Raw genomic sequence first — 21,271 nt, forward strand, 5'->3', positions numbered from 1 at the left:
TCATCATTTCAGTGTTTTCATTTACAATATCAAATGCATTTGCTATATTCAGAGGTGCGTGGTACTTAGTTGCACTTATCTTGAGTAATTTCTTGAATCATTACTTTGTACCTGAGTTTGTTAGTAAGTTCATCCCCCAAGACAGTTGGTGGCGCTAACGCTTCTTTCGCCGACAGAATATAAACAAAGGTGACGTAATTTTCCTGCGTCCACACAGATCTTAAGGATGGCTGAAACGGAGTAAGTCCACGTTTGTTTTTTTAATCCATTACCATCCAGTGTTTCATTTGCAATTTCTGTTCATTTGCCTAGTGTAGCGCGTCTCATAATTATAGAAAAGTTTGAATCGAGCCAATTTAAGTAGTGGATGGTGTATAAAACTAGAATTTCTGATGCCAACTCGTTTCTGATCGGAGTCTAGCCTATGTCTGTAACGTGTAAACACGCGTGTTTAAAGTGTTTTTTGTTGTTTTTTTACATTACATTTTTTATAAAGCAAAATGTGTTTATCCCCACTGCTCTGTGCTCCTTCATTTTTTGGGTTGGAGGGTTATGGATAAAATTACGGCCGGGTTTTTAGATACTGGTTAGGTTAGGGCCAGGGGGAGGATGGGAGTTATGGATGTCTTTTATTTATAATTTTAAAGTTCATAAGTAATCAAATAATGTTCTTCTTTTCATCAGTAAAACACTATACGCTGGTTTCTCTTCACATCTGCAGTTTTCTTCCTTTATCACACTAGCACTAGGTACTGTATCTCGACAGTGGCCAAATAAATCCTTATCTGCCAAGTATGTTAAATAAACATAAGATTCTTGTATGTATTAGACACCTGGAAAGAAATATGATCTATCTTATTTACGGAATTATGTGGTTATTTAAAAACGTACTACAGTCGTATAACTTCCAAGAGAAACTTGCTTACATTTTATTCTGTTATGTGAATTTGTAGAATTTTATAATTCATTTAAAATAAATATGAATTAAATTTTATTTCCTACCCTATTCTAATTTATCGTAGGCACTTTGCAGCAAAACCACTTCGGTAGATTTCTTTTTTACTTATTTTGTTAATTAAGACAGGACAGTGTACATTAATCACCATTGGTTGATAAATTTACAGCTTGGTTGCATTTTATTTTTAGCCAAATGTTTTGACTTGACATGAATTATTTTGTCTGTGATGAATCTAACAGATCTCCAAAGGTCATCAAGTTGGTTCCAGAATATCTGCTGAAAAAGCGGAAAGCGTATCAGGCTATCAAAGCAACACAGGCCAAACTCGCTCTGCTAGAAAAAAGAAAGGTATGTTCTCTTTGGATTTATTTTCAGAAATATATTTTTCTTTAAATTGGAGTCAGTAAAGATTGTACTTTTAGCTATGATAAAAAAAGATGATAAACTATTTTTCGTTTCTGAAGTCATATATACTATATTTCAGTGATAGTACATACTAACAATCACCAGATACAATACAGTTGTAAATACTCCAGATTAGACCAAGGTATTAGGAACACAATACAAAACATTTAAAAAACAGAAGCAAAAAGTGAACTCATGACAAAGTTTTAATACATTTAGTAAATATAAAAATGTACAGTAGCTGTCAGTTTTGTCCATGTTGTGAAGAAGCATCTTTCCCTTTTTTGGTCTCCATTTCAGGTTTCAAAAGGCAAACCTCTGAAATTTAAGCGTTTGGAAGACTTTTTAAAAGACAGCCACAAGAAACATCGCGATGAAAGTCGTCTTCGCAGAAATGAGCACAGGCCGGCTACAGCTCTTCCACCTGCAACAAACAAGCTTGCATTTGTTGTAAGAATAAGAGAGTGAGTATCTTAGCTCATCTGCTGCATTAGGTGCAAATTTTGTATCTGTTGTTTCCATTAGTTCCATTTGTCCTGAACCTAATTCTGATGACTTTTTAGAGTTAAATGTTACATTGCTATTTGCAGCACTTTGAAAGCCGTCATGCTGATAAAATGTGCTATACAAATAAACATCTCCTGCTGTAGACTAGTTGCAATATATGATAGACAATGAAGATTTAAACAGTACTTTGTCAAATGGCTAGATTGCAGTGTTATATTAGGATATTTGAGATTGTTTCCGAGATTGTGCTACAAATAAAATGCTGTGAGAAGAACAGCCATCTGATGCACTCTGTGGTCTGCCTCGCCAGCTCTAATAGTTTGCTAATTAATAACTTTTCATTGTAGTGATGATTTAGCCAATAATGTCCACAGTTGAAGCATTTTTTATGTTTTTAATAAAGGTAAATATTTTTCCAGCAATGTCCCAGATACCACCAATAAATGTACCACTCATTATGATTTTTACAAATAAGACGGACTGTATATATTCTTTGTCAAAGTTAACCAACTATGGAATTGTTTTGCATCCTTTGCTAGGATTAAAGGAGTGAGTGCCAAGGTTATGAAGGTAATTCAGATGCTGAGATTAAGGAAGATCTTCAGTGGAACCTTCGTTAAAATTAGCAAAACTTCAACAGCCATGTTGAAGGTGGTTGAGCCGTACGTGGCATGGGGGTGAGTACCTACCAACTGTGAAACTGACAAAATATAGGAGAAGAAAATTGCCTCCAATGTCGTGCGTGCGTTTTTATATAATATATAATATATATATTGTTTTTTTTACCAGATTCCCTAACTTAAAGTCTGTTCGTGAGCTTATTCTGAAAAGGGGACAAGCAAGAATCGGCCGCAAAAGGATTCCCTTGACAGACAACGCCTTCATCGAACAACACATGGGTATGATGATAAACTCTCCCATTCATCTTTGCAATAACCATCCTATCCAAAAATTCTAGGCTCTGGCCTTGATTGCACAACAATGGTAGTCAGGTCAGAGGTTTAGCTGCAGTGAATCTTAGAAGGCCTCATCAATAAAGCAACAAAACAACTGACAAATGACCTCAAAATCTATTGTGATTATTATCAGACTAATGAGAAGGGAGCAAGAGAGGGCACAGACAATAGATTTATGGCACGCATGGATATTTTTATTCAACTAAAATCAGTATTATGCAGGTATGAAAGTGTAGTGCTAAGACACACAATTTAGGCCTATTTTATTACTGTTTCTACATTATCACTGATTTAATTGTTCTTTCAGATAAATTTGAATGTTTATAATATGTGATAAGAATTGAAGTGCGTGCTTGATCATGTCATTAAATGAATAGGATAAAAATTTGATTATTTGCACCTGTTTGATATGTTGCATCTTTAATGAAGTCAGGGTGATTTGACGCAGGTCACATTTACAAACCAGGTTTTTACTTGGGTGCATGTTACCATGGCAACTCTGTGCCATTGGAAGTATTTTATAAACTTGGATCGTGAAAACATGATAGGCCATGATTTTAATGTTTCTGACTGAAGAAGCCTTGGTTTAGGCCAGATTTTGTATTCCAAATATTTTATACAATTTGATGTTGACCTGTGTTTGGTTTTTGTGCTGTCCAGGTCACCATGGGATCATCTGTTTAGAGGACCTCATTCATGAGATCTACTCGGTTGGAAAAGGTTTTCGCGCCGCCAACAACTTCCTGCAACCATTCAAATTGTCAGTGGCGAGGCACGCTGCAAGGGACAAGGCAGGGCTCCTCAAAGACCTCGGAGCGCCTGGATTTCGCAGTGTGGACATTAACAACATCATCAGGCAGCTAAACTAAAGGCTTCTGCCAACTGGACAGTTTATTTATCCAGTTTTACCAAAAGCCATTTTTGATTTATCTAGCCGCTCTCCCATCTCCAGTTCTGGAAGTACATTTCTTTCTGAAAAATGTGTATGTATGAGAGAACGCTGTTTGAAGCTATGTGTAAAAACTGTACTATTTGTCTGTAAAATTTTTGCATTGTGAGTGTGTGACACAAATGGTTTGAAATAACAAAATAGTGACAGATCATGATGAGAGTTGTTATTACAGTTTTTCCAATGGCACATATTTCTGAACAGAATTTTCTAAACTTCCAATGCATTTCTCAACACATTAATACAAACAGCAAAAATATGTCAGTTTCAAGAGCAAATAACCTGGTAGTAAGTCATAATTATTACTTTTTTAAATTGTGACTGAATTAATCAGAAGGCCCCATCTTGTTGCAGTATTTATGTAGATGAGTATAAAATGCTTCACCAGAAATGTAAGGCTTGTGTTGAAAGACATTTGAATGTGTATTGTGCAGGACTGCCATAGGATAAAAGTATGGAACATCTGTATGACAATGGCTTTAATAATTTTGGTGGCAAAGATGACACAATAATGCCTAAATGTTTTGCCGAGTCTGACAAAAGCGACCGAGGAGCGGTACACTACCATTTGAAATGATAATGTGGCGTCAATTTAATTTAAGACATTTAATAAAATACTTTGTTTTGGTAGAGTAACTCTTGGAGCCCAGGAAGTCACAGCATTTGACATATCTTACCGGTGGTTTTTGTACTCCTCCATGAAAATTAATACTGTTATTGGGGGTATTATGTTGTGTTTATTATCACTAGGCTGAGGCTATGAGTCAGCCGCGAGGAGGGGGCGCGCCGCTCTGCCATTGGTCCAACGACTCTAACCCATCAGTGAGTGCTGTGATGCGCACTGAGCTCCACTGGCCAGAGGGTTTCGACGGCATGACGAATGAAATAGCAAAAAAATACATAAACGTGTATGTATTACGCTTATCTTAAACTGCACAGCTTTTGCTCAAGAGGCCGTGAAACGGAAAGGAGTCGTTTGAATGGCCTACTCAGCGCACGCAACATCGTGCTGATCAACCCAGCTTTAACGATGACAGCTGTGACAGTATAAAAATCCAAATTTTCAGCCTGAGGTGAGTTTATTTTAATGTACCGTATGACCTCTAAACAGGTTCAGGGGTTTATTGAACTGTGGTTGGTCAACTGGCTGTGCGTCAACTGTGCGTGTCTATTCAGTGCGCTCGTGGATATGTCGGACAATATTAGAGGCGCGCGTTTATTGTCTTCCCTGCATGTACACAACGGGGGTTAGGTCGTTACTCGTTTATAGTTTATTATAGATCCCTAAGTTCACCTGGTGGATCTCTACCTTAATAATCAACGTGCGCTATACGCATGTGCGCTCCATAGAGTGGGGTGCGTTCCACTTGTGTCTTCGTAACCTCAATTATTCGATTCTTCAGCTGTAAAGCCCACCCAGTGAGAAGTAAGAGCCAATAGGAAACAGCCTACCTTTCTTCTCTATGGCTCTTTCATCAGTGGGCGTGCTCGACAGCAGAGGAATCGAGGAGACAAGTGAATAGAGCAGGACACGCACGTTGAAGCAGCGCCATGTCTGTCAGGGAGAGTTGGTTGTAAATGCCGCTGTAGTTTGGATCCTGTAGTAGTGTATGAAAGGCACGGAGAGGTCCTGAAGAACAGAGTATTGCTAAAAGGTAATGTTAAAATGCTCATTCAGTTTTCTCTTTTTAAATGTGGGTGTCGCACAATACGTTGAAGTAATTATATTGCATGAGACAGTCAGAAAGTAGTTTATTAACCTAAAGGCACGTGCGAAGGTCAGGGTGTAAAGTTACTCACGAGGTCAATTTTTTAATTTGGGTTCCCTTCCGCCGTGATGCAAGTCCTATTCGGTTTAATAAATCCTGTCCCTGTTCCCTCTCAGCTCCCCTACACTTTAGTGAAGTCTCCCTTCATCACAGACAGTGCCCTCTCCTCAGTGATTGAACAAGAACGTCCCCGGTGCCTGTCCGTAAGCCAAGTAAGCTCGTTTATGCCCCAAGTAAAGTCGCTGTAAGGCCTCAAAGAGCCTCAAAATTTGTATTAAAATATATATAGCCTATTAATAATAATAATAATTATATATATATATATATATATATATATATATATATATATATATATATATATATATATATATATTAGTGCTGTCATGCGATTAAAAAAATTGAGAGATTAATTAATTATGATCTGTAATTAATTAATATAATTAATCTCATTTTAATCTCACCTAAAAATTGCTGAGAAAAGCCTTCAATTTGAGGTATTTTCATTTAAATTCATTATTACATTATTGTGGCAGATCAAAAGACTGATATAGAACAAAAAAAAGTGACTTTATAAAGTCATTTATTGTTTAACAAATCTCTCCAAATTGGTTGTTGGGCCCAAGTCTCCATGAATAAGAAACTGTTTGCTGTAAAGTAGCAAAGACGAGGAAATCTGAACAGAATAACTTTTGTCTAAAGACAATAAAAAGTCCAGTCTTTCCTTAACCATATTCAAAATATTATTGATAGAGAAATGCTTTCTATATGAGATCACTGGTTTTAATCCTTGTTTTAGTCCTGGTTTAGACCTGCTTTAGTCCTATTTTAGTCCTAGTTTAGTCCTGGAATGGATTAATCCTGGTTTTAGTCCTGGTGTTATTTCTGGTTTAGTGCTGGTTTAGTCCTGGTTTAGACCTGGTTTAGACCTGGTTTTAGTTCTGGTTTTAGTTCTGGTTTAGTCCTGGTTTAGTTCTGGACTGGATTAGTCCTGATTTTAGTCTTGGTGTTAGTTCTGGTTTAGAGGCTCACAGGAGGAAGCGCGGTTTACGCAGCGTACGCGAGAAAACACGATCCTCACGCGGCTCACGGGAGCACGTCGGTGTCCGCGCAGTAACTACGGAAGGAAACGTGGTCCCCGCGTTCTCAGGTTAATGACGATGATGAAGGTGTGTGTTTGTGTGTGTTTGTGTTTGTTTGTGTTTGTGTGTGTTTGTGTGCGTGTCCCCTCATGTGGCAGGTCACTATAGGACAGTAGTGCAGACATCATGAGCCTATGCAGGTTGTTTTCACCAGTGACATTTAAGTTGTAGGCGATTTTATATTTGTTATTTTGTTTTATATTTCACGTCGGGAGAATAATTTCCAAGACACGAATGTGTTTTTACCTGTGCACCTGTTCTACTGGCTTTTCGACCTCGTCAATTGTGTGACTGACGCCGCAAACGTGAACATGACGTTTACATCGCTCTTACTGCACGCGTTTTGTGTGGGTTTCCGGCAATGAGTGGAATTACCGAAATAAAAAAATGTATAAATGTGTTTTTTTGTGTGTGTGTGTGTTGTTGTTGTCCCAACAACACATAAAAACAGGTTTTATAATAAAGCAACTCGCATACAGAAACACTAAAGTTAGAGATTAAAAATGAGATTAACGCGATTAAAAAACATAACGCGCTAAATATGACTGTAATTAATTAATCGCACTTAACGCGATAATTTGACACCCCTAATATATATATATAAATGCAATAATTTCATATAACAAAATACACATTCAGATATTTTTCCAACAAATTCAGCCCTAGAATATTTCCACAAATCTCGCCAATTAAGAGTTTGCCTAAGGATAGTTTGGTAGTTTCCACTTTTGAAGCGCTAAAGGAAGAGTGATGGAGTTAGTTACACTCTTGAGAGACAAAGGGCAGAGTTCAACTCATCCAAGTAATCATTAGTCAGTTTGATTTGTCACGTGCCTGCAACAGATATGTGTTTGGGAGACTGACAAAATCAGAAACATACATTTTTGAACATACGGTTTTGAATAGAAAACACTAAAATATTCCTTAAATAGGTAAATATTGGGTGGATGACATTTAAAAGGCATGATGCCATGGGCAGTTTGATATGGTGACATTCAGATAGATAAAACTTTGTTATAACAGTTTCTAATATTAGCCTATTTAGTATTAGATATAAATAAATGTTGACCTTCAATTTAGAGTTAAAAAATACTAAATACCATAACAGCGTGTTTAGTTAAAATTTATGACTTCTGTTGACTATTACTATTGACAATAAATACACAAAAATGTAATGTTTCCAAAAATTACAGAAGGAGCCTTTATTAACACAGAGAAGACATGTCATAAGTGTGAATGCAATACTAATATATTCTTAGTTACTGTTGGTGAACAGTACTATTATTATTACTGGTATTATTATTACTAAATGATGACTGTTTCGTCATAATACACATAATAAATAATAATACACATAATAAAACACATTATTTCCATATCCCAGGAGTTTTAAGTGGGACAGAAGATTAGCTGACACAAACTGACAGTGTCCTTGACCTTGCACCTCTTAAGGCTGGTCATGTGCTGGTCATATTTGGTGAGAGCTTAGAGCTTCACTCAAACTGACATGGACAGGGCTTTATTATTGAGGGAAACCAGTTACCAGAGATGATAAAAACACAAAGGCTCATTTGGTTAAAGCAAATATTAAATGGGTATTTCTGAGAAGCTCACGTGTGTCTGTTCAGTTGTAATAATATTGTTGAAGCTCGTATGACTCCCCATGTTGAACAGTTTCTTCCACAGAAATTGTTGCTGAAGTGGACATTGTGCTGAGATACTGCACTGCTTGCTCTCCTGCCGTGCCTTGACTAAACAAAAAGTGACTGATTAAATATTAAATAAAGTTACCTCTAAATATTTATCATAATACAATAAGAAGTATAAGTTTTAATATGTTCTTTTGGAAATCTTGATTTAAACAATGGGGCCAAAAATTAAACTGCTCCACTGATCTTGGGATCATCAAAAGCATGAGCACTGATGTGATGGATCAGCAATAACCATTGGTCATGATTTGCTGTTTGTCCTCAGGTCACCTATGGGTCAGGCACTTCTGCAGATCTTGTGACCCCAAGACACCTCAGAATGGGGGATGTTGTCCAGATGCACTTTACCACAGTCGACTATGTCATCTTTGCTGTACTTCTGGTGGCCTCAGCTGGTATTGGCCTCTTCTATGCCTTCTCTGGAGGTCGTCAGCGCACAACACAGGTGAACCTCTAACTGCATAATATGAACTGAACCTTGTCCAGTCCATATTATGCAGTTTCATCTAAAGTGCCAGTGTCTAAACTCATTTAACCTATTGTTGTTTTTGGTTACTATGCATTAAGCCCAGAGACACACCTTGAAAAGACATAGGCTGGTGCCTGCTCAGCACCAGCCTATGCACTCAGTCACCGTGAACTCCGTTCACCTGTTCACGACTGATGAGTTTTCATTTTTTCAGGCCTCCAATGAATCAGCTGTCATTTTGTGCCAGGCTTTAAGCACTAAAGCCATGCTATTATTATTTTCCTTGAGTCTGTCCAGATTTAACTAATTTCCAGTTTTCAAATGAGAAATCACAATATTCTGTTGGCAGTGATGGCAAAAATATTTTGAAAGTGTATGTAGTTACTGAGTATTACATTAAAATGTATTTTGTAACGTATTCCAATACATGGTTCAATCAGAGTACTGTACTCTGAATGCTTTTAATACTTTTACATTGAGTTAAAGTATAGGGTAAAGATGCAATATAGTATTAATAATAGCTTTTATTTGTTTCACCATTTTTAAAGCATTTCCTATCACTAACTGGAGATGGAAAAATCACACATGCCTCACCATAAGTTGTTGTTAGTTTTTCTCACCAAGTATGTGCAGTTGAAGCTAAAATTACATGATCAGATACTGTAATGTTTTGTTTTGTTTTTTTAATTTTAGAAAAGTAACTGTATTCCAAATACCGCTAAATGAAAAAGTAACTGTGTCAGAATACAGTTACTCAAAATTAGTGTTCAGAATACGTATTCTCTGTACATGTATTCAGTTACATCCCAACACTGTGTGTAGGGGGAGCAGCTAAAATGGGGATTTCTATGGGGAGATATAGTGTGTCACTAATAGAAATGACCAAGTTCAATACTATGTAATCCATAGGTAATATTGGCTCTTTCTCCCACCCTCTGAGTTTGCCATCATCACATTCTAAGACCGCTTGCCATCATCAGTGTCGGCGGCGGTGTCTTTTTATATTTATACACTCCAATAAACATCTTTACTAGCAAGATCACTCAAAAATATTGTACAATGGCAGATGAAAATGCAGTCTGGCTATAGAGATGGCCTTGGTGGTCTGTCTGCTAAACCAGTCTGCTGTGTCATAGGAGTTCTTGATGGCTGACCGGTCCATGAGCTGCTTGCCTGTGTCCCTGTCCCTCCTGGCCACCTTCCAGTCGGCAGTGGCCATCTTGGGAGCTCCTTCAGAGGTGTACACCTTTGGAACACAGTATTGGTTCCTGGGCTGCTCCTACTTTTTGGGCCTTCTTATTCCTGCTCATGTGTTTATTCCTGTGTTCTACAGACTACGCCTGTCAAGTGCCTATGAGGTATGAGGTCACATTTACTGGCACAGGTACATCAGTAACTCTTACTCTGGACTAATGGAGATTCAGGGGAGTCTGGTAGTCTGGAATTGAAAACTTTTACAGTTGCTTACCATTGTTGCTTATGTACAGATTTTTCAAGTGCATATATATTAAACAACTATTTTGCTACTTTCCCACAATGGATTTGAACACATATTGAAGTAGTTGTTTAAAACAATGTGTTATGTCTGGAGTGAAAGAGAAGGTCATCTGAGCAAAGATAAGGGCATTTGTGATTTCAAAGGAAAACTTTTTTTTCTCCCTTTACAGTATTTAGAACTGCGCTTCAACAAAACAGTTCGAGTGTGTGGAACTGTTACTTTCATCTTTCAGATGGTAAATTATTACAAATTTAGTCAATCAAGTTTATATATATCACCTTCCACGGTGGTTTTCTCTCTCTCTCTCTCTCTCTCTCTCTCTCTCTCCATATCTATATCTATATCTATCTATATCTATATATCTCTATCTATCTATCTATCTATCTATCTATCTATCTATATATATATATATATATATATATATATATATATATATATATATATATATATATATATATATATATATATATATGATACCCAGCCCTAACAGTATGTATGTATGTATGTATGTTTTCTAAAGTGTGCTCTGAACAGTTTTCTTGCTTCTTTTCTGCAGGTCATTTACATGGGTGTTGTGCTTTATGCTCCAGCCTTGGCCCTTAATGCAGGTATAACAGTTTTACATTTTCAATGCAAATTTTTGCATAGCTTTTTGCATTCAAGTAAGATGGATTTCTTTTTGTAGTGACTGGTTTTGACCTCTGGGGTGCAGTGCTGGCAATGGGATTGGTGTGCACTCTGTACACTGCACTGGTAGAATTGCACCTGTGTTTGAATGATGTGACTGGGCCAGATGTTACTGTATATAATTGCTGTTAATTTGCTGTTTAACAGGGGGGGCTGAAGGCCGTGATCTGGACTGACGTGTTCCAGACCGTGGTGATGTTTGCGGGGCAGTTGGCAGTCATCGTGGTGGGGACCAGTCAAGCTGGGGGCATAGGCCAAGTGTGGAGCAAGGCGAAGAACGGCAGCCGCATTGCAGGACTAGAGTGGGTCCTCTTGAGTATTTAATTTATGTATTATATTACTTCAGACACCATATTACTCATATTATTACTTGTATACTATACCGTTTGCCAACGGTGTGTTTTTTGTTAACTGTATTTCATAGCCTGAACCCAGACCCTTTGGAGCGGCACACGTTCTGGACGTTGGCTGTGGGTGGAGTGTTTTTGATGCTGGCTTTATATGGGGTCAACCAGGCACAAGTTCAGCGATACCTCAGCTCTCGTTCTGAGAAAGAAGCAGTCATGTAGGTTTTGCAACTTGATTTTCATTCATTCAACATGTTTTCTTTCACTTCTAACAATGTGACTTTTTGTGACCTCTTCAGGTCATGCTATGTAGTTTTTCCATGCCAGCAGGTTGTCCTCTGTCTGGGCTGTTTGATGGGACTAGTTATGTTTGCTCGCTATGGAGAGGATAGCCCGCTGGACAAAGGCTATGTCAAAACTAATGACCAGGTAAAGCACTCAGGTTCCTTGTGCCTGTTTTTTATTTTTATTTTATTTTAACAGAGACATAGGTAGTTTAGAGTGTATTTGTTTGTGTGTGTCCAGATGGTGCTGTACTTTGTGATGGATGTCTTTCGGGATCTGCCTGGCCTTTCTGGACTCTTTGTGGCCTGTCTTTTCAGTGGAGCTCTCAGGTAAGAGGAATACTCTTCAACTTACGCAGCACTTAACTGATAACAACATGGAATCATTTGTTGACAAAAGAAAGTAGGACACGTCAACACGATACAATAAATAAAAAAATATATGCAATTGCATTATTTTGGCAATGCAGCCCTCTGATTGGTGCAATCACTCTAATTCACTGATGGATTGGAGCACAGAGCCATGGGAGTTGTACAAGGTGGATTTTCAAGTAAACTCACAAATATTGTGAGAATTCATCTAACTGCTGCTGCATTGCCAACTTGAACAAATCAAAGTTTCACTAGTCTTATTGTCATAGTTATAGATTTAACTAGAGATTTATTTGCAGCACAATATCATCTGCATTCAACTCTTTGGCCACAGTAACAATGGAGGACCTCATAAAACCTTACTTCCCAGCCATGGCTGAATCAAGAGCTACATTGCTGTCCAAAGGACTCGGTATGGCCACTGAAAACGCAAGTGCATAACTCTACATGGTACATGATAATGCATGATTCATTAATAGGTTTTGTGTTTATTCTTGCCAACAGCGTTGGCGTACGGTCTGGTGTGTCTGGCTATGGCCTACATAGCCTCCTTAATGGGCTCAGTGCTGCAGGTATACCTACTACATTCTCATCATAAATGTTTGCCACATACAGAATGGTAACTTTGTAAATGTGTCTTTAGGCTGCCTTTAGCATCTTTGGGATGGTTGGCGGCCCTTTACTGGGTTTATTTTGTCTGGGCATGTTCTTTCCTTGGGCCAACTCCACTGTAAGTCCATGATCTAAACAGCTGTACATCCTTCCCATAGACATCTGTTAAAATGTTGATGACCCTGTCTATGCAGGGTGCAGTCATTGGACTGATAGCTGGACTTGCTATGGCTTTCTGGGTAGGCATTGGTAGTTTTGTCATGCGCATGTCCAGCTCCAGCGGACCCCTCCTGAACACAACTGTGGCTCCTGTTTTTGAAAACACAACTCTGGTGCCTTTTTTGAATGCTACAATAAATAAACCCAGGTAACACATTGCGCTAGTCTGAAAAGTGTCTTCTAAATTTTTAAATTGTGACCAGATTCTTCATAGACCAACAGGTGTCGAGGCACTCTACTCATTGTCGTACATGTGGTACAGTGCTCATAATTCAACTACTGTAGTTATTGTGGGACTGCTGGTCAGCTTGCTAACAGGTAGTATACTTCTGTAAAAACATTTTCAACATTATTCTTGGTATCATTTAAACAGAGAATTGTCAAAAATAATAACAGTGCAGTCAAATGTGTATGTGATCTTCTGACTGTGTGTGCACATGCATAGGACCTATGAAGGAGAGTCAGCTCACCCCCGGCACCGTGTTTCCAGTTCTGGGCACACTCCTGTTTTTCCTGCCTGAGCGATACAAAGAAAAACTGTGCTGCAGGACTTCTCTGGCACCAAAGGTAGACCTACAAATATCCACTATACCTTTTTATTCCTGGTCAGCTGGTAGGGCCCTACATAGTTAACATGCTGAACGCAAACACCTTCTGGTATCTCTGAGCAGCTTCGAGAGAGAAGTCCCTATCGCAAGTCCATGGAAGCCCCCAATGGATCTGCCTTGTTTAAAGAGGAGGAGCTGGAGGACTCAGGAGTGCCCCCAAATGACCAAGCGAAGCGCAGCAGCCTGGTTCCTGTAGCAGGACTCCAGGAGACAGCGCTGTGACAAGGAGCCAGCACATTTAACCAAACAAGTATGGAATGATTTTGTACACTCAACATGAGTAAAAAAAATAATAATTTGTTAACAATTTTAGTAGAATTTTTGCTGCTGTGATTGTCAATAATAACATACATTTTCGATTTTTTGGCATTTAATTGTGGTACTGAAGTCTACGGAGTACTACATTTCAGTGACCACAGACACTTCATTTTTCTATTTGGGGTATGGCTGCGGAGGAAGAATGAATGTTTGGTTCTGAGATGTGACTGTGTATTAATCTGTCATTATGCTGTAGTCCACCTCACTGTGCCAGTAATAGCTTACTGTTTTTGGAATCGAAGAATTCTTGTGAACCAATGTTGTGCCTGTATATTTACAATGTGTCTTGAGTCTTACTTAGGGGTCGCTGTCTACATGATGTCACTGTTTGCTATTTTTGTACCAATCATTGTTTAAGAAACATGAAGCATCGTCTTCCTGTTCTTGTTCTGACCCCAAATACCTCAAACTATCCAAAGCACAAAGAATATGGTTCATATTCTTTTGCTTTTTACATACAGGCCTGTATATTTTTATATGATACATTTGCTATCTTATTATATATTTTAGTAGTTGAAATATTATTTTATATGCAAGAACCATGAACCCTTTGGTGAATATGATGTAGAAATGGGATGTTTTGTATTTTTGTATTGTAGTTCTCCATCATCTCATGTACATCCCATGTTCTGACTACTGCCAACGTTCTCTTCATGGTTAACTTTCACCCCACGCCTTGTCACTTCATTTCTGACCTGAAATTACTTGAAGTGTGTGCCTTATTAAACCTGCACATGATCCCAGCACAACTGTAACCTTAAGTTGTATATAGTTCTGTTGAGAGGCCTATATGATACATACAGTCCCTGACAAAAGTCTTGTCGCTTATCCATTTTGTAGAAACAAAAGCTTATAACCTGACTTTAAATTAATCGATTGGTTTTAGAAATGTCTCATATGAAAGCTAAAACCCTCCCAAATTATGCTCAATATACTAAAATAAATTTGCTTCACTGAAGAAAGATTGATAATTTAATGAACACAGAAAGGTCAATTTTTGGCAAGACAAAAGTTTTGTCGCCTACAGAAAATTGAACAAATAATTTACTTCAAATACAAAAATATGTTGCATAACGTCAGTGAATTAAGTCGTGGTGCTGTGAGATCCATATTTAATATCTTATATCTATGACTTCCATGAGCTTGAAAGACTGCATCCATGCGGTTCGACAATGATTCATACAATTTGTTGATGAAGTCATCAGGAATAGCAAAGAAATCAGGCTTGCATGCCTCCCAGAGTTCATCAAGATTTTTTGGTTTTGCCTTCTTTGCTTCCTCTTTCATTCTACCCCAGACATGCTCAATGATGTTCATGTCTGGTGACTGGGCTGGCCAGTCTTGGAGCACCTTGATCTTCTTCGCCTTGAGAAACTTTGATGTAGAGATAGAAGTATGCGATGGAGCACCATCCTGCTGCAAAATTTGACCCCTTTTATGGTTGGGAATGTAAGAGGTAGCTAATACTTCTTGATATTTTAGGGCATTGATATTGCCTTCCACCCTGCAAATGTCTCACACATCCCCATACTGGATGGAACCCCAGACCATGATTTTTCCACCACCAAACTTAACTGTTTTCTGGCTGACTCTTGGATCCATGCAGGCTCCAGTAGGTCTCCTGCAATATTTGCGGTGGCTGTGATGTAATTCAACCAAGGATTCATCTGAGAAATCCACCTTCTGCCACTTTTCCAGTGTCCATCCTGTTAGCAGGCTGTGGGCCTTGGCAAATGCCACACGGTTTTTTAATTGCCTTTTGTTTAGTGCTGGTTTCTGTGCACTGATTTGACCATGGAGGCCATTTCGAGACAGAATTTTACAAACTGTTCTGGTTGACACAGGGACTTGAGGTGACCAGGCCTGGTGGAGCTCTGCTGCAGTGGAAAAGGAGCTGGCCTTGGATTTTCGAATCAACAAACGGTCCTCCCGAGCAGTTGTCTTGCGGGGTCTGCCGGACCTGGGCTTGTCAAAAACATCTCCAGTCATTTCAGATCTTTTTCTTATTCTTTGTACTTGACGCTGAGACACATTGAAGGTGTCAGCCACCTCAGCAGTGGATCTGGTCTTCAGCCTCTTGATAATTAACGCTTTGGTCTCAGGGTGGATCTTAGGCATGTTGTCAGAGGTCAAGTTGCAGTTGATGTGAAGGTCTGGTGTGCTGGGGTTCTTTTTATACACAAACACTAATTGATTGATCAGTATCTGATCACAGGTGAGGCTGTAATCTAGGATTGGGTGCATCATATGACAAGGCGACAAGGGTTAGGGTTAGGGTTAGACAAAATCTGACCTTTCTGTGTTCATTAAATGATCAATCTTTTTTCAGTGAAGCAAATTTATTTTAGTATATTGAGCATAATTTGGGAGGGTTTTAGCTTTCATATGAGACATTTCTAAAACCAATTGATTAATTTAAAGTCAGGTTATAAGCTTGTGTTTCTACAAAATGGATAAGCGACAAGACTTTTGTCAGGGACTGTACATGATGACGCACAGGGGTAGCCCTACCTTCATAAAGACTTGACTGTTTGGTGCAATTCTCTAATGCTGAATTGCCAACATTTATTTTAATGTAACTATGGTTTTTGATTCATAGCCATTTAAAATGTTAATACTTATTTTACTATTTTCAAGAGTGTCACACTTAGTAATTTCCAGCTCTGGTAAATATTGTTTCAAATTATTTTTTTAAACAATATTTGCTGTATTTTTTTTTCCTCATAGCCAAGAATTCCCTTGCACTGCATTCCAAAAATGATATTAAATTACATTTCATACAATGGTACCATACTAGACATTAAACCAACACTGTTCTTGTGGAAATGGGTCAGGTATTGACTTTTGAGTTATAAATTATTTCATATTTATTCTGTCATGAAAGAACACTGTTATAATAGTATTTTATGTTATTAAGATAAAATGTGTCATGTCACAATGCTGCTGCTGTTATTACCCCAATTATAGCACATAGTCAGTAACCTCAAGATTGATCCATAAATCACATTACCAAATCAATAAATAACTTTAAACTTTGTGTTGTCTCAATAATTTATCACACTCTAACTAAATGCTATGAGTAAGAAAAGTTACTATTCTTGTATATTACCTATTACAGTGGTGGAAAATACCAACACAAAAGTAAAAGTACACTTTACAGTGTATTTTTACTTACGTTGCAACATTTGACAGCAGGTATATGTACTCTCAACACCACTACTCTTTATTTTATTTATTTATTTTTTTACTGTACTGAAAAAGTACTTTTAAAAAAGTTATTTTATTTAGGATGCTCATGGTCATCTCCAGCCTAAAAGTTTTGAACAAACAAAATATCCATTGCAAAAAAAAAAAAAATTTTTTGTCACTCATTTCAGAAGTTATATTTCAAGAGTTTATTTCTTAAATTTTCATGATTATGGCTTACGGATAATGAAAAGACAAAATTCAGTGTCTCAGAAAATTTGAATATTGTGTAAACGTTCTATATTGGAAAGTCATAGTTTCACAGCTCAACACACCTACAAATGTTCTCTCAGTCTGGGTCAGTGGGCTACACAATCATGGGGAAGGGCTGCTGACTGGACAGATGTCCAAAAGAAAGTTACTGACATTTTTCACAAGGAGGGTAAGCCACAAAAGGTCATTCTTAAAAAAAGGTGGTTGTTCACCGAGTACTGTATCCAAGCATATTCAGAGAAACTTGAGAGGAAGAAAAAAAGTGTGGTAGGAAATGGTGCACCAGCCAAGCAAAACCCATGCAAGAATTAGGAGAACTCATAAGGAGCGGATTGAGGCTGGAGTCAGCGCATCAAGAGCCTACATGGGACGATGTCATTACTGTCTTACCTGCTGTGGATGGATGGATTTTGCATGTCATTTGGAAATCAAGGTCCCAGAGGCTGGAGGTAGGGTGGACAAGCTGCTGATTTGGGCTGCCATGTCATCTGCTGATGTAGGTCCATTGTGTTTTCTGAAGTCCACAGTCAATGCAGCCATCTACCAGGACACATTACAGCACTTCATGCTTCCTCCTGCATACAAGCTTTATGGAGATGCTGATTTCATTTTCCAGCAGGACTTGGCAATTGCTCAAACAGCCAAAGGCACTAAAAGCAGATTACCTGAAGGCGGCTATCAAAGCATTTTCGCTTCCATTACACCTGAGCAGTGCTATAAGGTGATCAGCTCCATGCTACAACACACTGATGCAGTAATTCATGCCAAAGGAGGCCCAACCATGTACTGAGTGCATAGAAATGAACATACTTTTCAGCAGCCTGACATTTCTGTTCAAAATATCACTTTTTATTCATCTTATGTAATCTTCAAATTTTCTGAGACAGATCATTTAGTTTTTCATATATATATATATATATATATATATATATATATATATATATATATATTATATATATATATATATTCTCCTTTTTTCAGAAGTATTCATTTTACTTTTTACTTAAAAAGTAGTTTTCATTTGGTACTACTACTGGGTTTTGAACTGATTTACTTGAGTTATTATTTTTGCCAAACTATATGACTAACAGCAGTAATACTGCTGGTAAAAACCTATTAAATGAGCTTTGAGGGAGAAAAAATACAATATTTATGGCCAATTTGACTTTGAATATCATGTCACAGTGACTCTGAGTGATGTTCTATTTAGAGAAGCCATTGGCGCAGAATGGCTACCACAGCTCTACCTCGGGCATCTGTGGGCACAGAAACAGGAATGTCTCTCACCATATCATATATTCTTTCTCAAAGGCTGTACTTTACAGTGTGGGTTATGTGCTTGAGTTTTTGGGTCTGGTGTATTTGGGTGAGGGTTGTCCAGTGTCTGGGGGCGGATCTCCAGAACAGAATGCACAGGGAGTGTGGGGGCACACCATAAATCGGCCCTGTGTTCTCCGTAATGAGCACAGATAGTGGAAGTATGCAGATGCTTTCTTCCACTTCATCAAACAGGAGGGTGAATATAAACATATCAGAATCATCAATCGCCCATTCCAATCTTTGAACACAGCACCGTTTCCAGATCTCACTCTAGATATTTCGCATAATATGATTTTTTGTATAATATTATTTTGAACCAACACAAAGCTGACTGAGCAATTTCAGATTATCACCACTCTTTCTGTGATAAAAATGTTCTGCTATACATCGAAAGAACTATAGTTTTTGTACATGAATAAAAAAAATAGCTTCACAACTATTGCCCCTGTCCTTTAATAACCTTTATAATAACTAGTCCAACAACTCTAAATGAGTCAGAACTCGGCACAGGAAAGAACCCCCTGCTCTTATGGATTTATAGGGATAGCCTTGGACTTAGACTTGTTCTGGAAGAGCAGAGACCCATTTATTGCCAATGAGCAACTTTGTCAAGTTTGTGCTCATGAATTCCATATCAAGTGTTTTTCTCTTTTAAGTTGTGTGATAAAAAATACCCAACAAGAAGATGTGTTCTCATAATAAACCTGGCCCATTTAGAAAGCCACAAACACAAATCCTGTTAGAACACAAAAAGTTGTTGTTTTTATTTGACAAATACACAAAAAGTGACCTACAAGAATAAATAATTACATATTGTACATATTCTCACCTTCTATGGTTACACAGTGTTCTTGCATACAGTGATTTGTAGCCTGTGGGTTGTAAACAGCCCAGAAGAGGTCCATGAACAATATTGACAAACTATAAACAAAACGTAATGTTAGCATAACACAAAGCTCCTGCTCTTGTAGACTTGAACTTAAAATACCATACAGATAATTTGAAGGACAGAATAATCTACCATTGTCTCTGTGTATTATTATTTTAAAGGTCATTACCATGATAATGTAGTCATCGTGATTGTTGGATTTTGAATGGAGCAGAGTGAAATATTTGGAGAAACTGCAATGGCTGCTTCACTCTTTGTCTGCATCTGAAGCCGGGGCCCCTGTGCCGTCCTGAGAAAGCAGGTCCCCCACACTGCCACAGTACAGCAGAGAGCGCATAGGCCACTTCTGTATGACAGACACCAGGTAACCACTCAGTTAATGTAATTTCTGCCTAGGACAGTTAGTCTGTGAGGACCAAATAATTTTGCCAATAGCGCTTTAAGTTTTACACAAAGCCAAGGTAATTTAAAGTTAATTTACCAATAGTGACACACTGGTTCTGTAACTTTAGTTTCTGCTTTTGTATTATTTTTGCTAGCACATCTCAATGGTGATTGGGCTACCTTTAGGCATTCTGACCTTGACTGGATGCAGGTATCCGTCTGGTCGTGAGGGCAGGTTAAGCTCTGCTTGGGTCCCCTCCCGGTCCAGGGTCTCTGTCAGATAAGCAATGTAGTTGGTAGCCAGAAGCAGAACATCAAGCTTGGAGAGCTTGGTGTCTGGGGGCACAGAGGGAAGTGCTGCCTGTGGACAACAATGTGTTTGAGTTATCTATGTGGGTTTAATTCAGGATAAATGCTCTTAACAGTCAAACTGGGTTTTATTTATCAAACTGTTACAGTATGTGTTTCCACCAATAAGTTCTTGTTTTCATACTACCAATTAAATTCAACAACAAGGGTCTGTATGATGCACAAATGCCAGGACATGTTGTGTTTGAGAACTGATATGTTACACGAAAGAAGTAATGCATTTTACATCGTCAGTCCAAAAAAGCCATCGAGTGTGTATTGTTGGAGCTTCAGACAGAACACCCCTGTGTATTCTGGCACTTAAACAAAAGGGGAAGCTGACAGTGTAGTCTGACCTGCAGGCTGTGGAAGGCTTGACGGAGGTTCCGCACACGACTCCTTTCACGGGCTGCATTTTCTGGAGAGTGCTGACTTCTCTGGGCCCGAGGCAGAGGCACTGTGCCGGACTGCCCCTGCTGAAGGAACACACAAATTTTTAGGATTAAAAATCTGTGCAAATAAGGGCACACAATTTGTCTCCCTGCAACCACAATTCATGCAAATGCCCCCTAAAATATATAAAAAAAAAACTGCAGCCTTTAGTAATAATAATACAAGTTATAGTATAATTATTTAATCATTTTGATTTGTGTGGGTACAAATTTGTATGGGCACGACCCATTTCTGTGACTTGTATTTGAGAGTATTTGTAAGATTCATAGCTCACCCGTGTTTTTGGGCGTGGGGCCGAGCTCTTGCCTGCTTTCTCCCGCCTCTGAGAGTCCATAGTGGGGCCACAACTGAGTCGTTGCTGCACAGACATGAGCGCTTCCAGAGGATTCACCGCCATCCGCACGCTCCGAGGGCTGGCTCCAGATCACCACGGCCTTGAACTTGAAGAGTTTTATATCCGCTGGTCTGGAAAGTGCATGTTTCAGAAATTAAAGTAGAGAGGATCTGTGATGCTGAAAAACATTAACTGCCAAATGAAAAGTTAATATAATTTAGCTGAGTAGCACCTGATAACAGTGCGTCCCAACCGTGCATCTGCACAGCCCATCTGCC

At 38.5% G+C, this 21,271-nt stretch overlaps 3 protein-coding genes across 4 annotated transcripts; 2 read left to right on the forward strand and 1 right to left on the reverse strand.

Annotated features, from left to right (window-relative positions):
- Window positions 1-160: 160 nt before the first annotated feature.
- rpl7l1 (ribosomal protein L7-like 1) lies at window positions 161-3,929 on the forward strand. The gene is made up of 6 exons (XM_020939379.2): window positions 161-240; window positions 1,198-1,306; window positions 1,664-1,827; window positions 2,410-2,547; window positions 2,660-2,769; window positions 3,487-3,929. Exons 1-6 carry the CDS (start codon window positions 227-229, stop codon window positions 3,693-3,695), a joined length of 744 nt encoding a protein of 247 aa, XP_020795038.1. The 5' UTR covers window positions 161-226; the 3' UTR covers window positions 3,696-3,929.
- Window positions 3,930-5,459: 1,530 nt separating this feature from the next.
- slc5a6a (solute carrier family 5 member 6a) lies at window positions 5,460-14,641 on the forward strand. Its single transcript, XM_055149703.1, has 17 exons — window positions 5,460-5,756; window positions 8,658-8,837; window positions 9,998-10,219; window positions 10,529-10,594; window positions 10,916-10,967; window positions 11,045-11,112; window positions 11,194-11,348; window positions 11,471-11,611; window positions 11,693-11,822; window positions 11,919-12,007; window positions 12,349-12,461; window positions 12,554-12,621; window positions 12,693-12,779; window positions 12,856-13,028; window positions 13,095-13,198; window positions 13,326-13,447; window positions 13,552-14,641. Exons 1-17 carry the CDS (start codon window positions 5,613-5,615, stop codon window positions 13,708-13,710), a joined length of 2,073 nt encoding a protein of 690 aa, XP_055005678.1. The 5' UTR covers window positions 5,460-5,612; the 3' UTR covers window positions 13,711-14,641.
- Window positions 14,642-19,377: 4,736 nt separating this feature from the next.
- On the reverse strand, window positions 19,378-21,268 carry tcf23 (transcription factor 23). Of its 2 annotated transcripts, XR_008631686.1 has the most exons (5): window positions 20,934-21,268; window positions 20,563-20,682; window positions 20,055-20,219; window positions 19,644-19,820; window positions 19,378-19,506 (listed from the first exon to the last, which is right to left on the reverse strand). XR_008631686.1 is itself a non-coding variant. In XM_020921287.2 (4 exons), the coding sequence occupies exons 1-4, from the start codon at window positions 21,054-21,056 to the stop codon at window positions 19,722-19,724; spliced, it is 507 nt and encodes a 168-aa protein (XP_020776946.1). In that variant the 5' UTR covers window positions 21,057-21,268; the 3' UTR covers window positions 19,378-19,721. The 2 variants fall into 2 exon arrangements, 1 of the variants encoding a protein (XP_020776946.1); XM_020921287.2 differs by having other exon boundaries at window positions 19,378-19,820.
- Window positions 21,269-21,271: the final 3 nt, after the last annotated feature.

The sequence above is a fragment of the Boleophthalmus pectinirostris genome, unplaced genomic scaffold (assembly GCF_026225935.1).
Source record: "Boleophthalmus pectinirostris isolate CB_2022bp ecotype Guang Dong unplaced genomic scaffold, ASM2622593v1 HiC_scaffold_13, whole genome shotgun sequence".
In the NCBI taxonomy this organism is placed as follows: domain Eukaryota; kingdom Metazoa; phylum Chordata; class Actinopteri; order Gobiiformes; family Gobiidae; genus Boleophthalmus; species Boleophthalmus pectinirostris.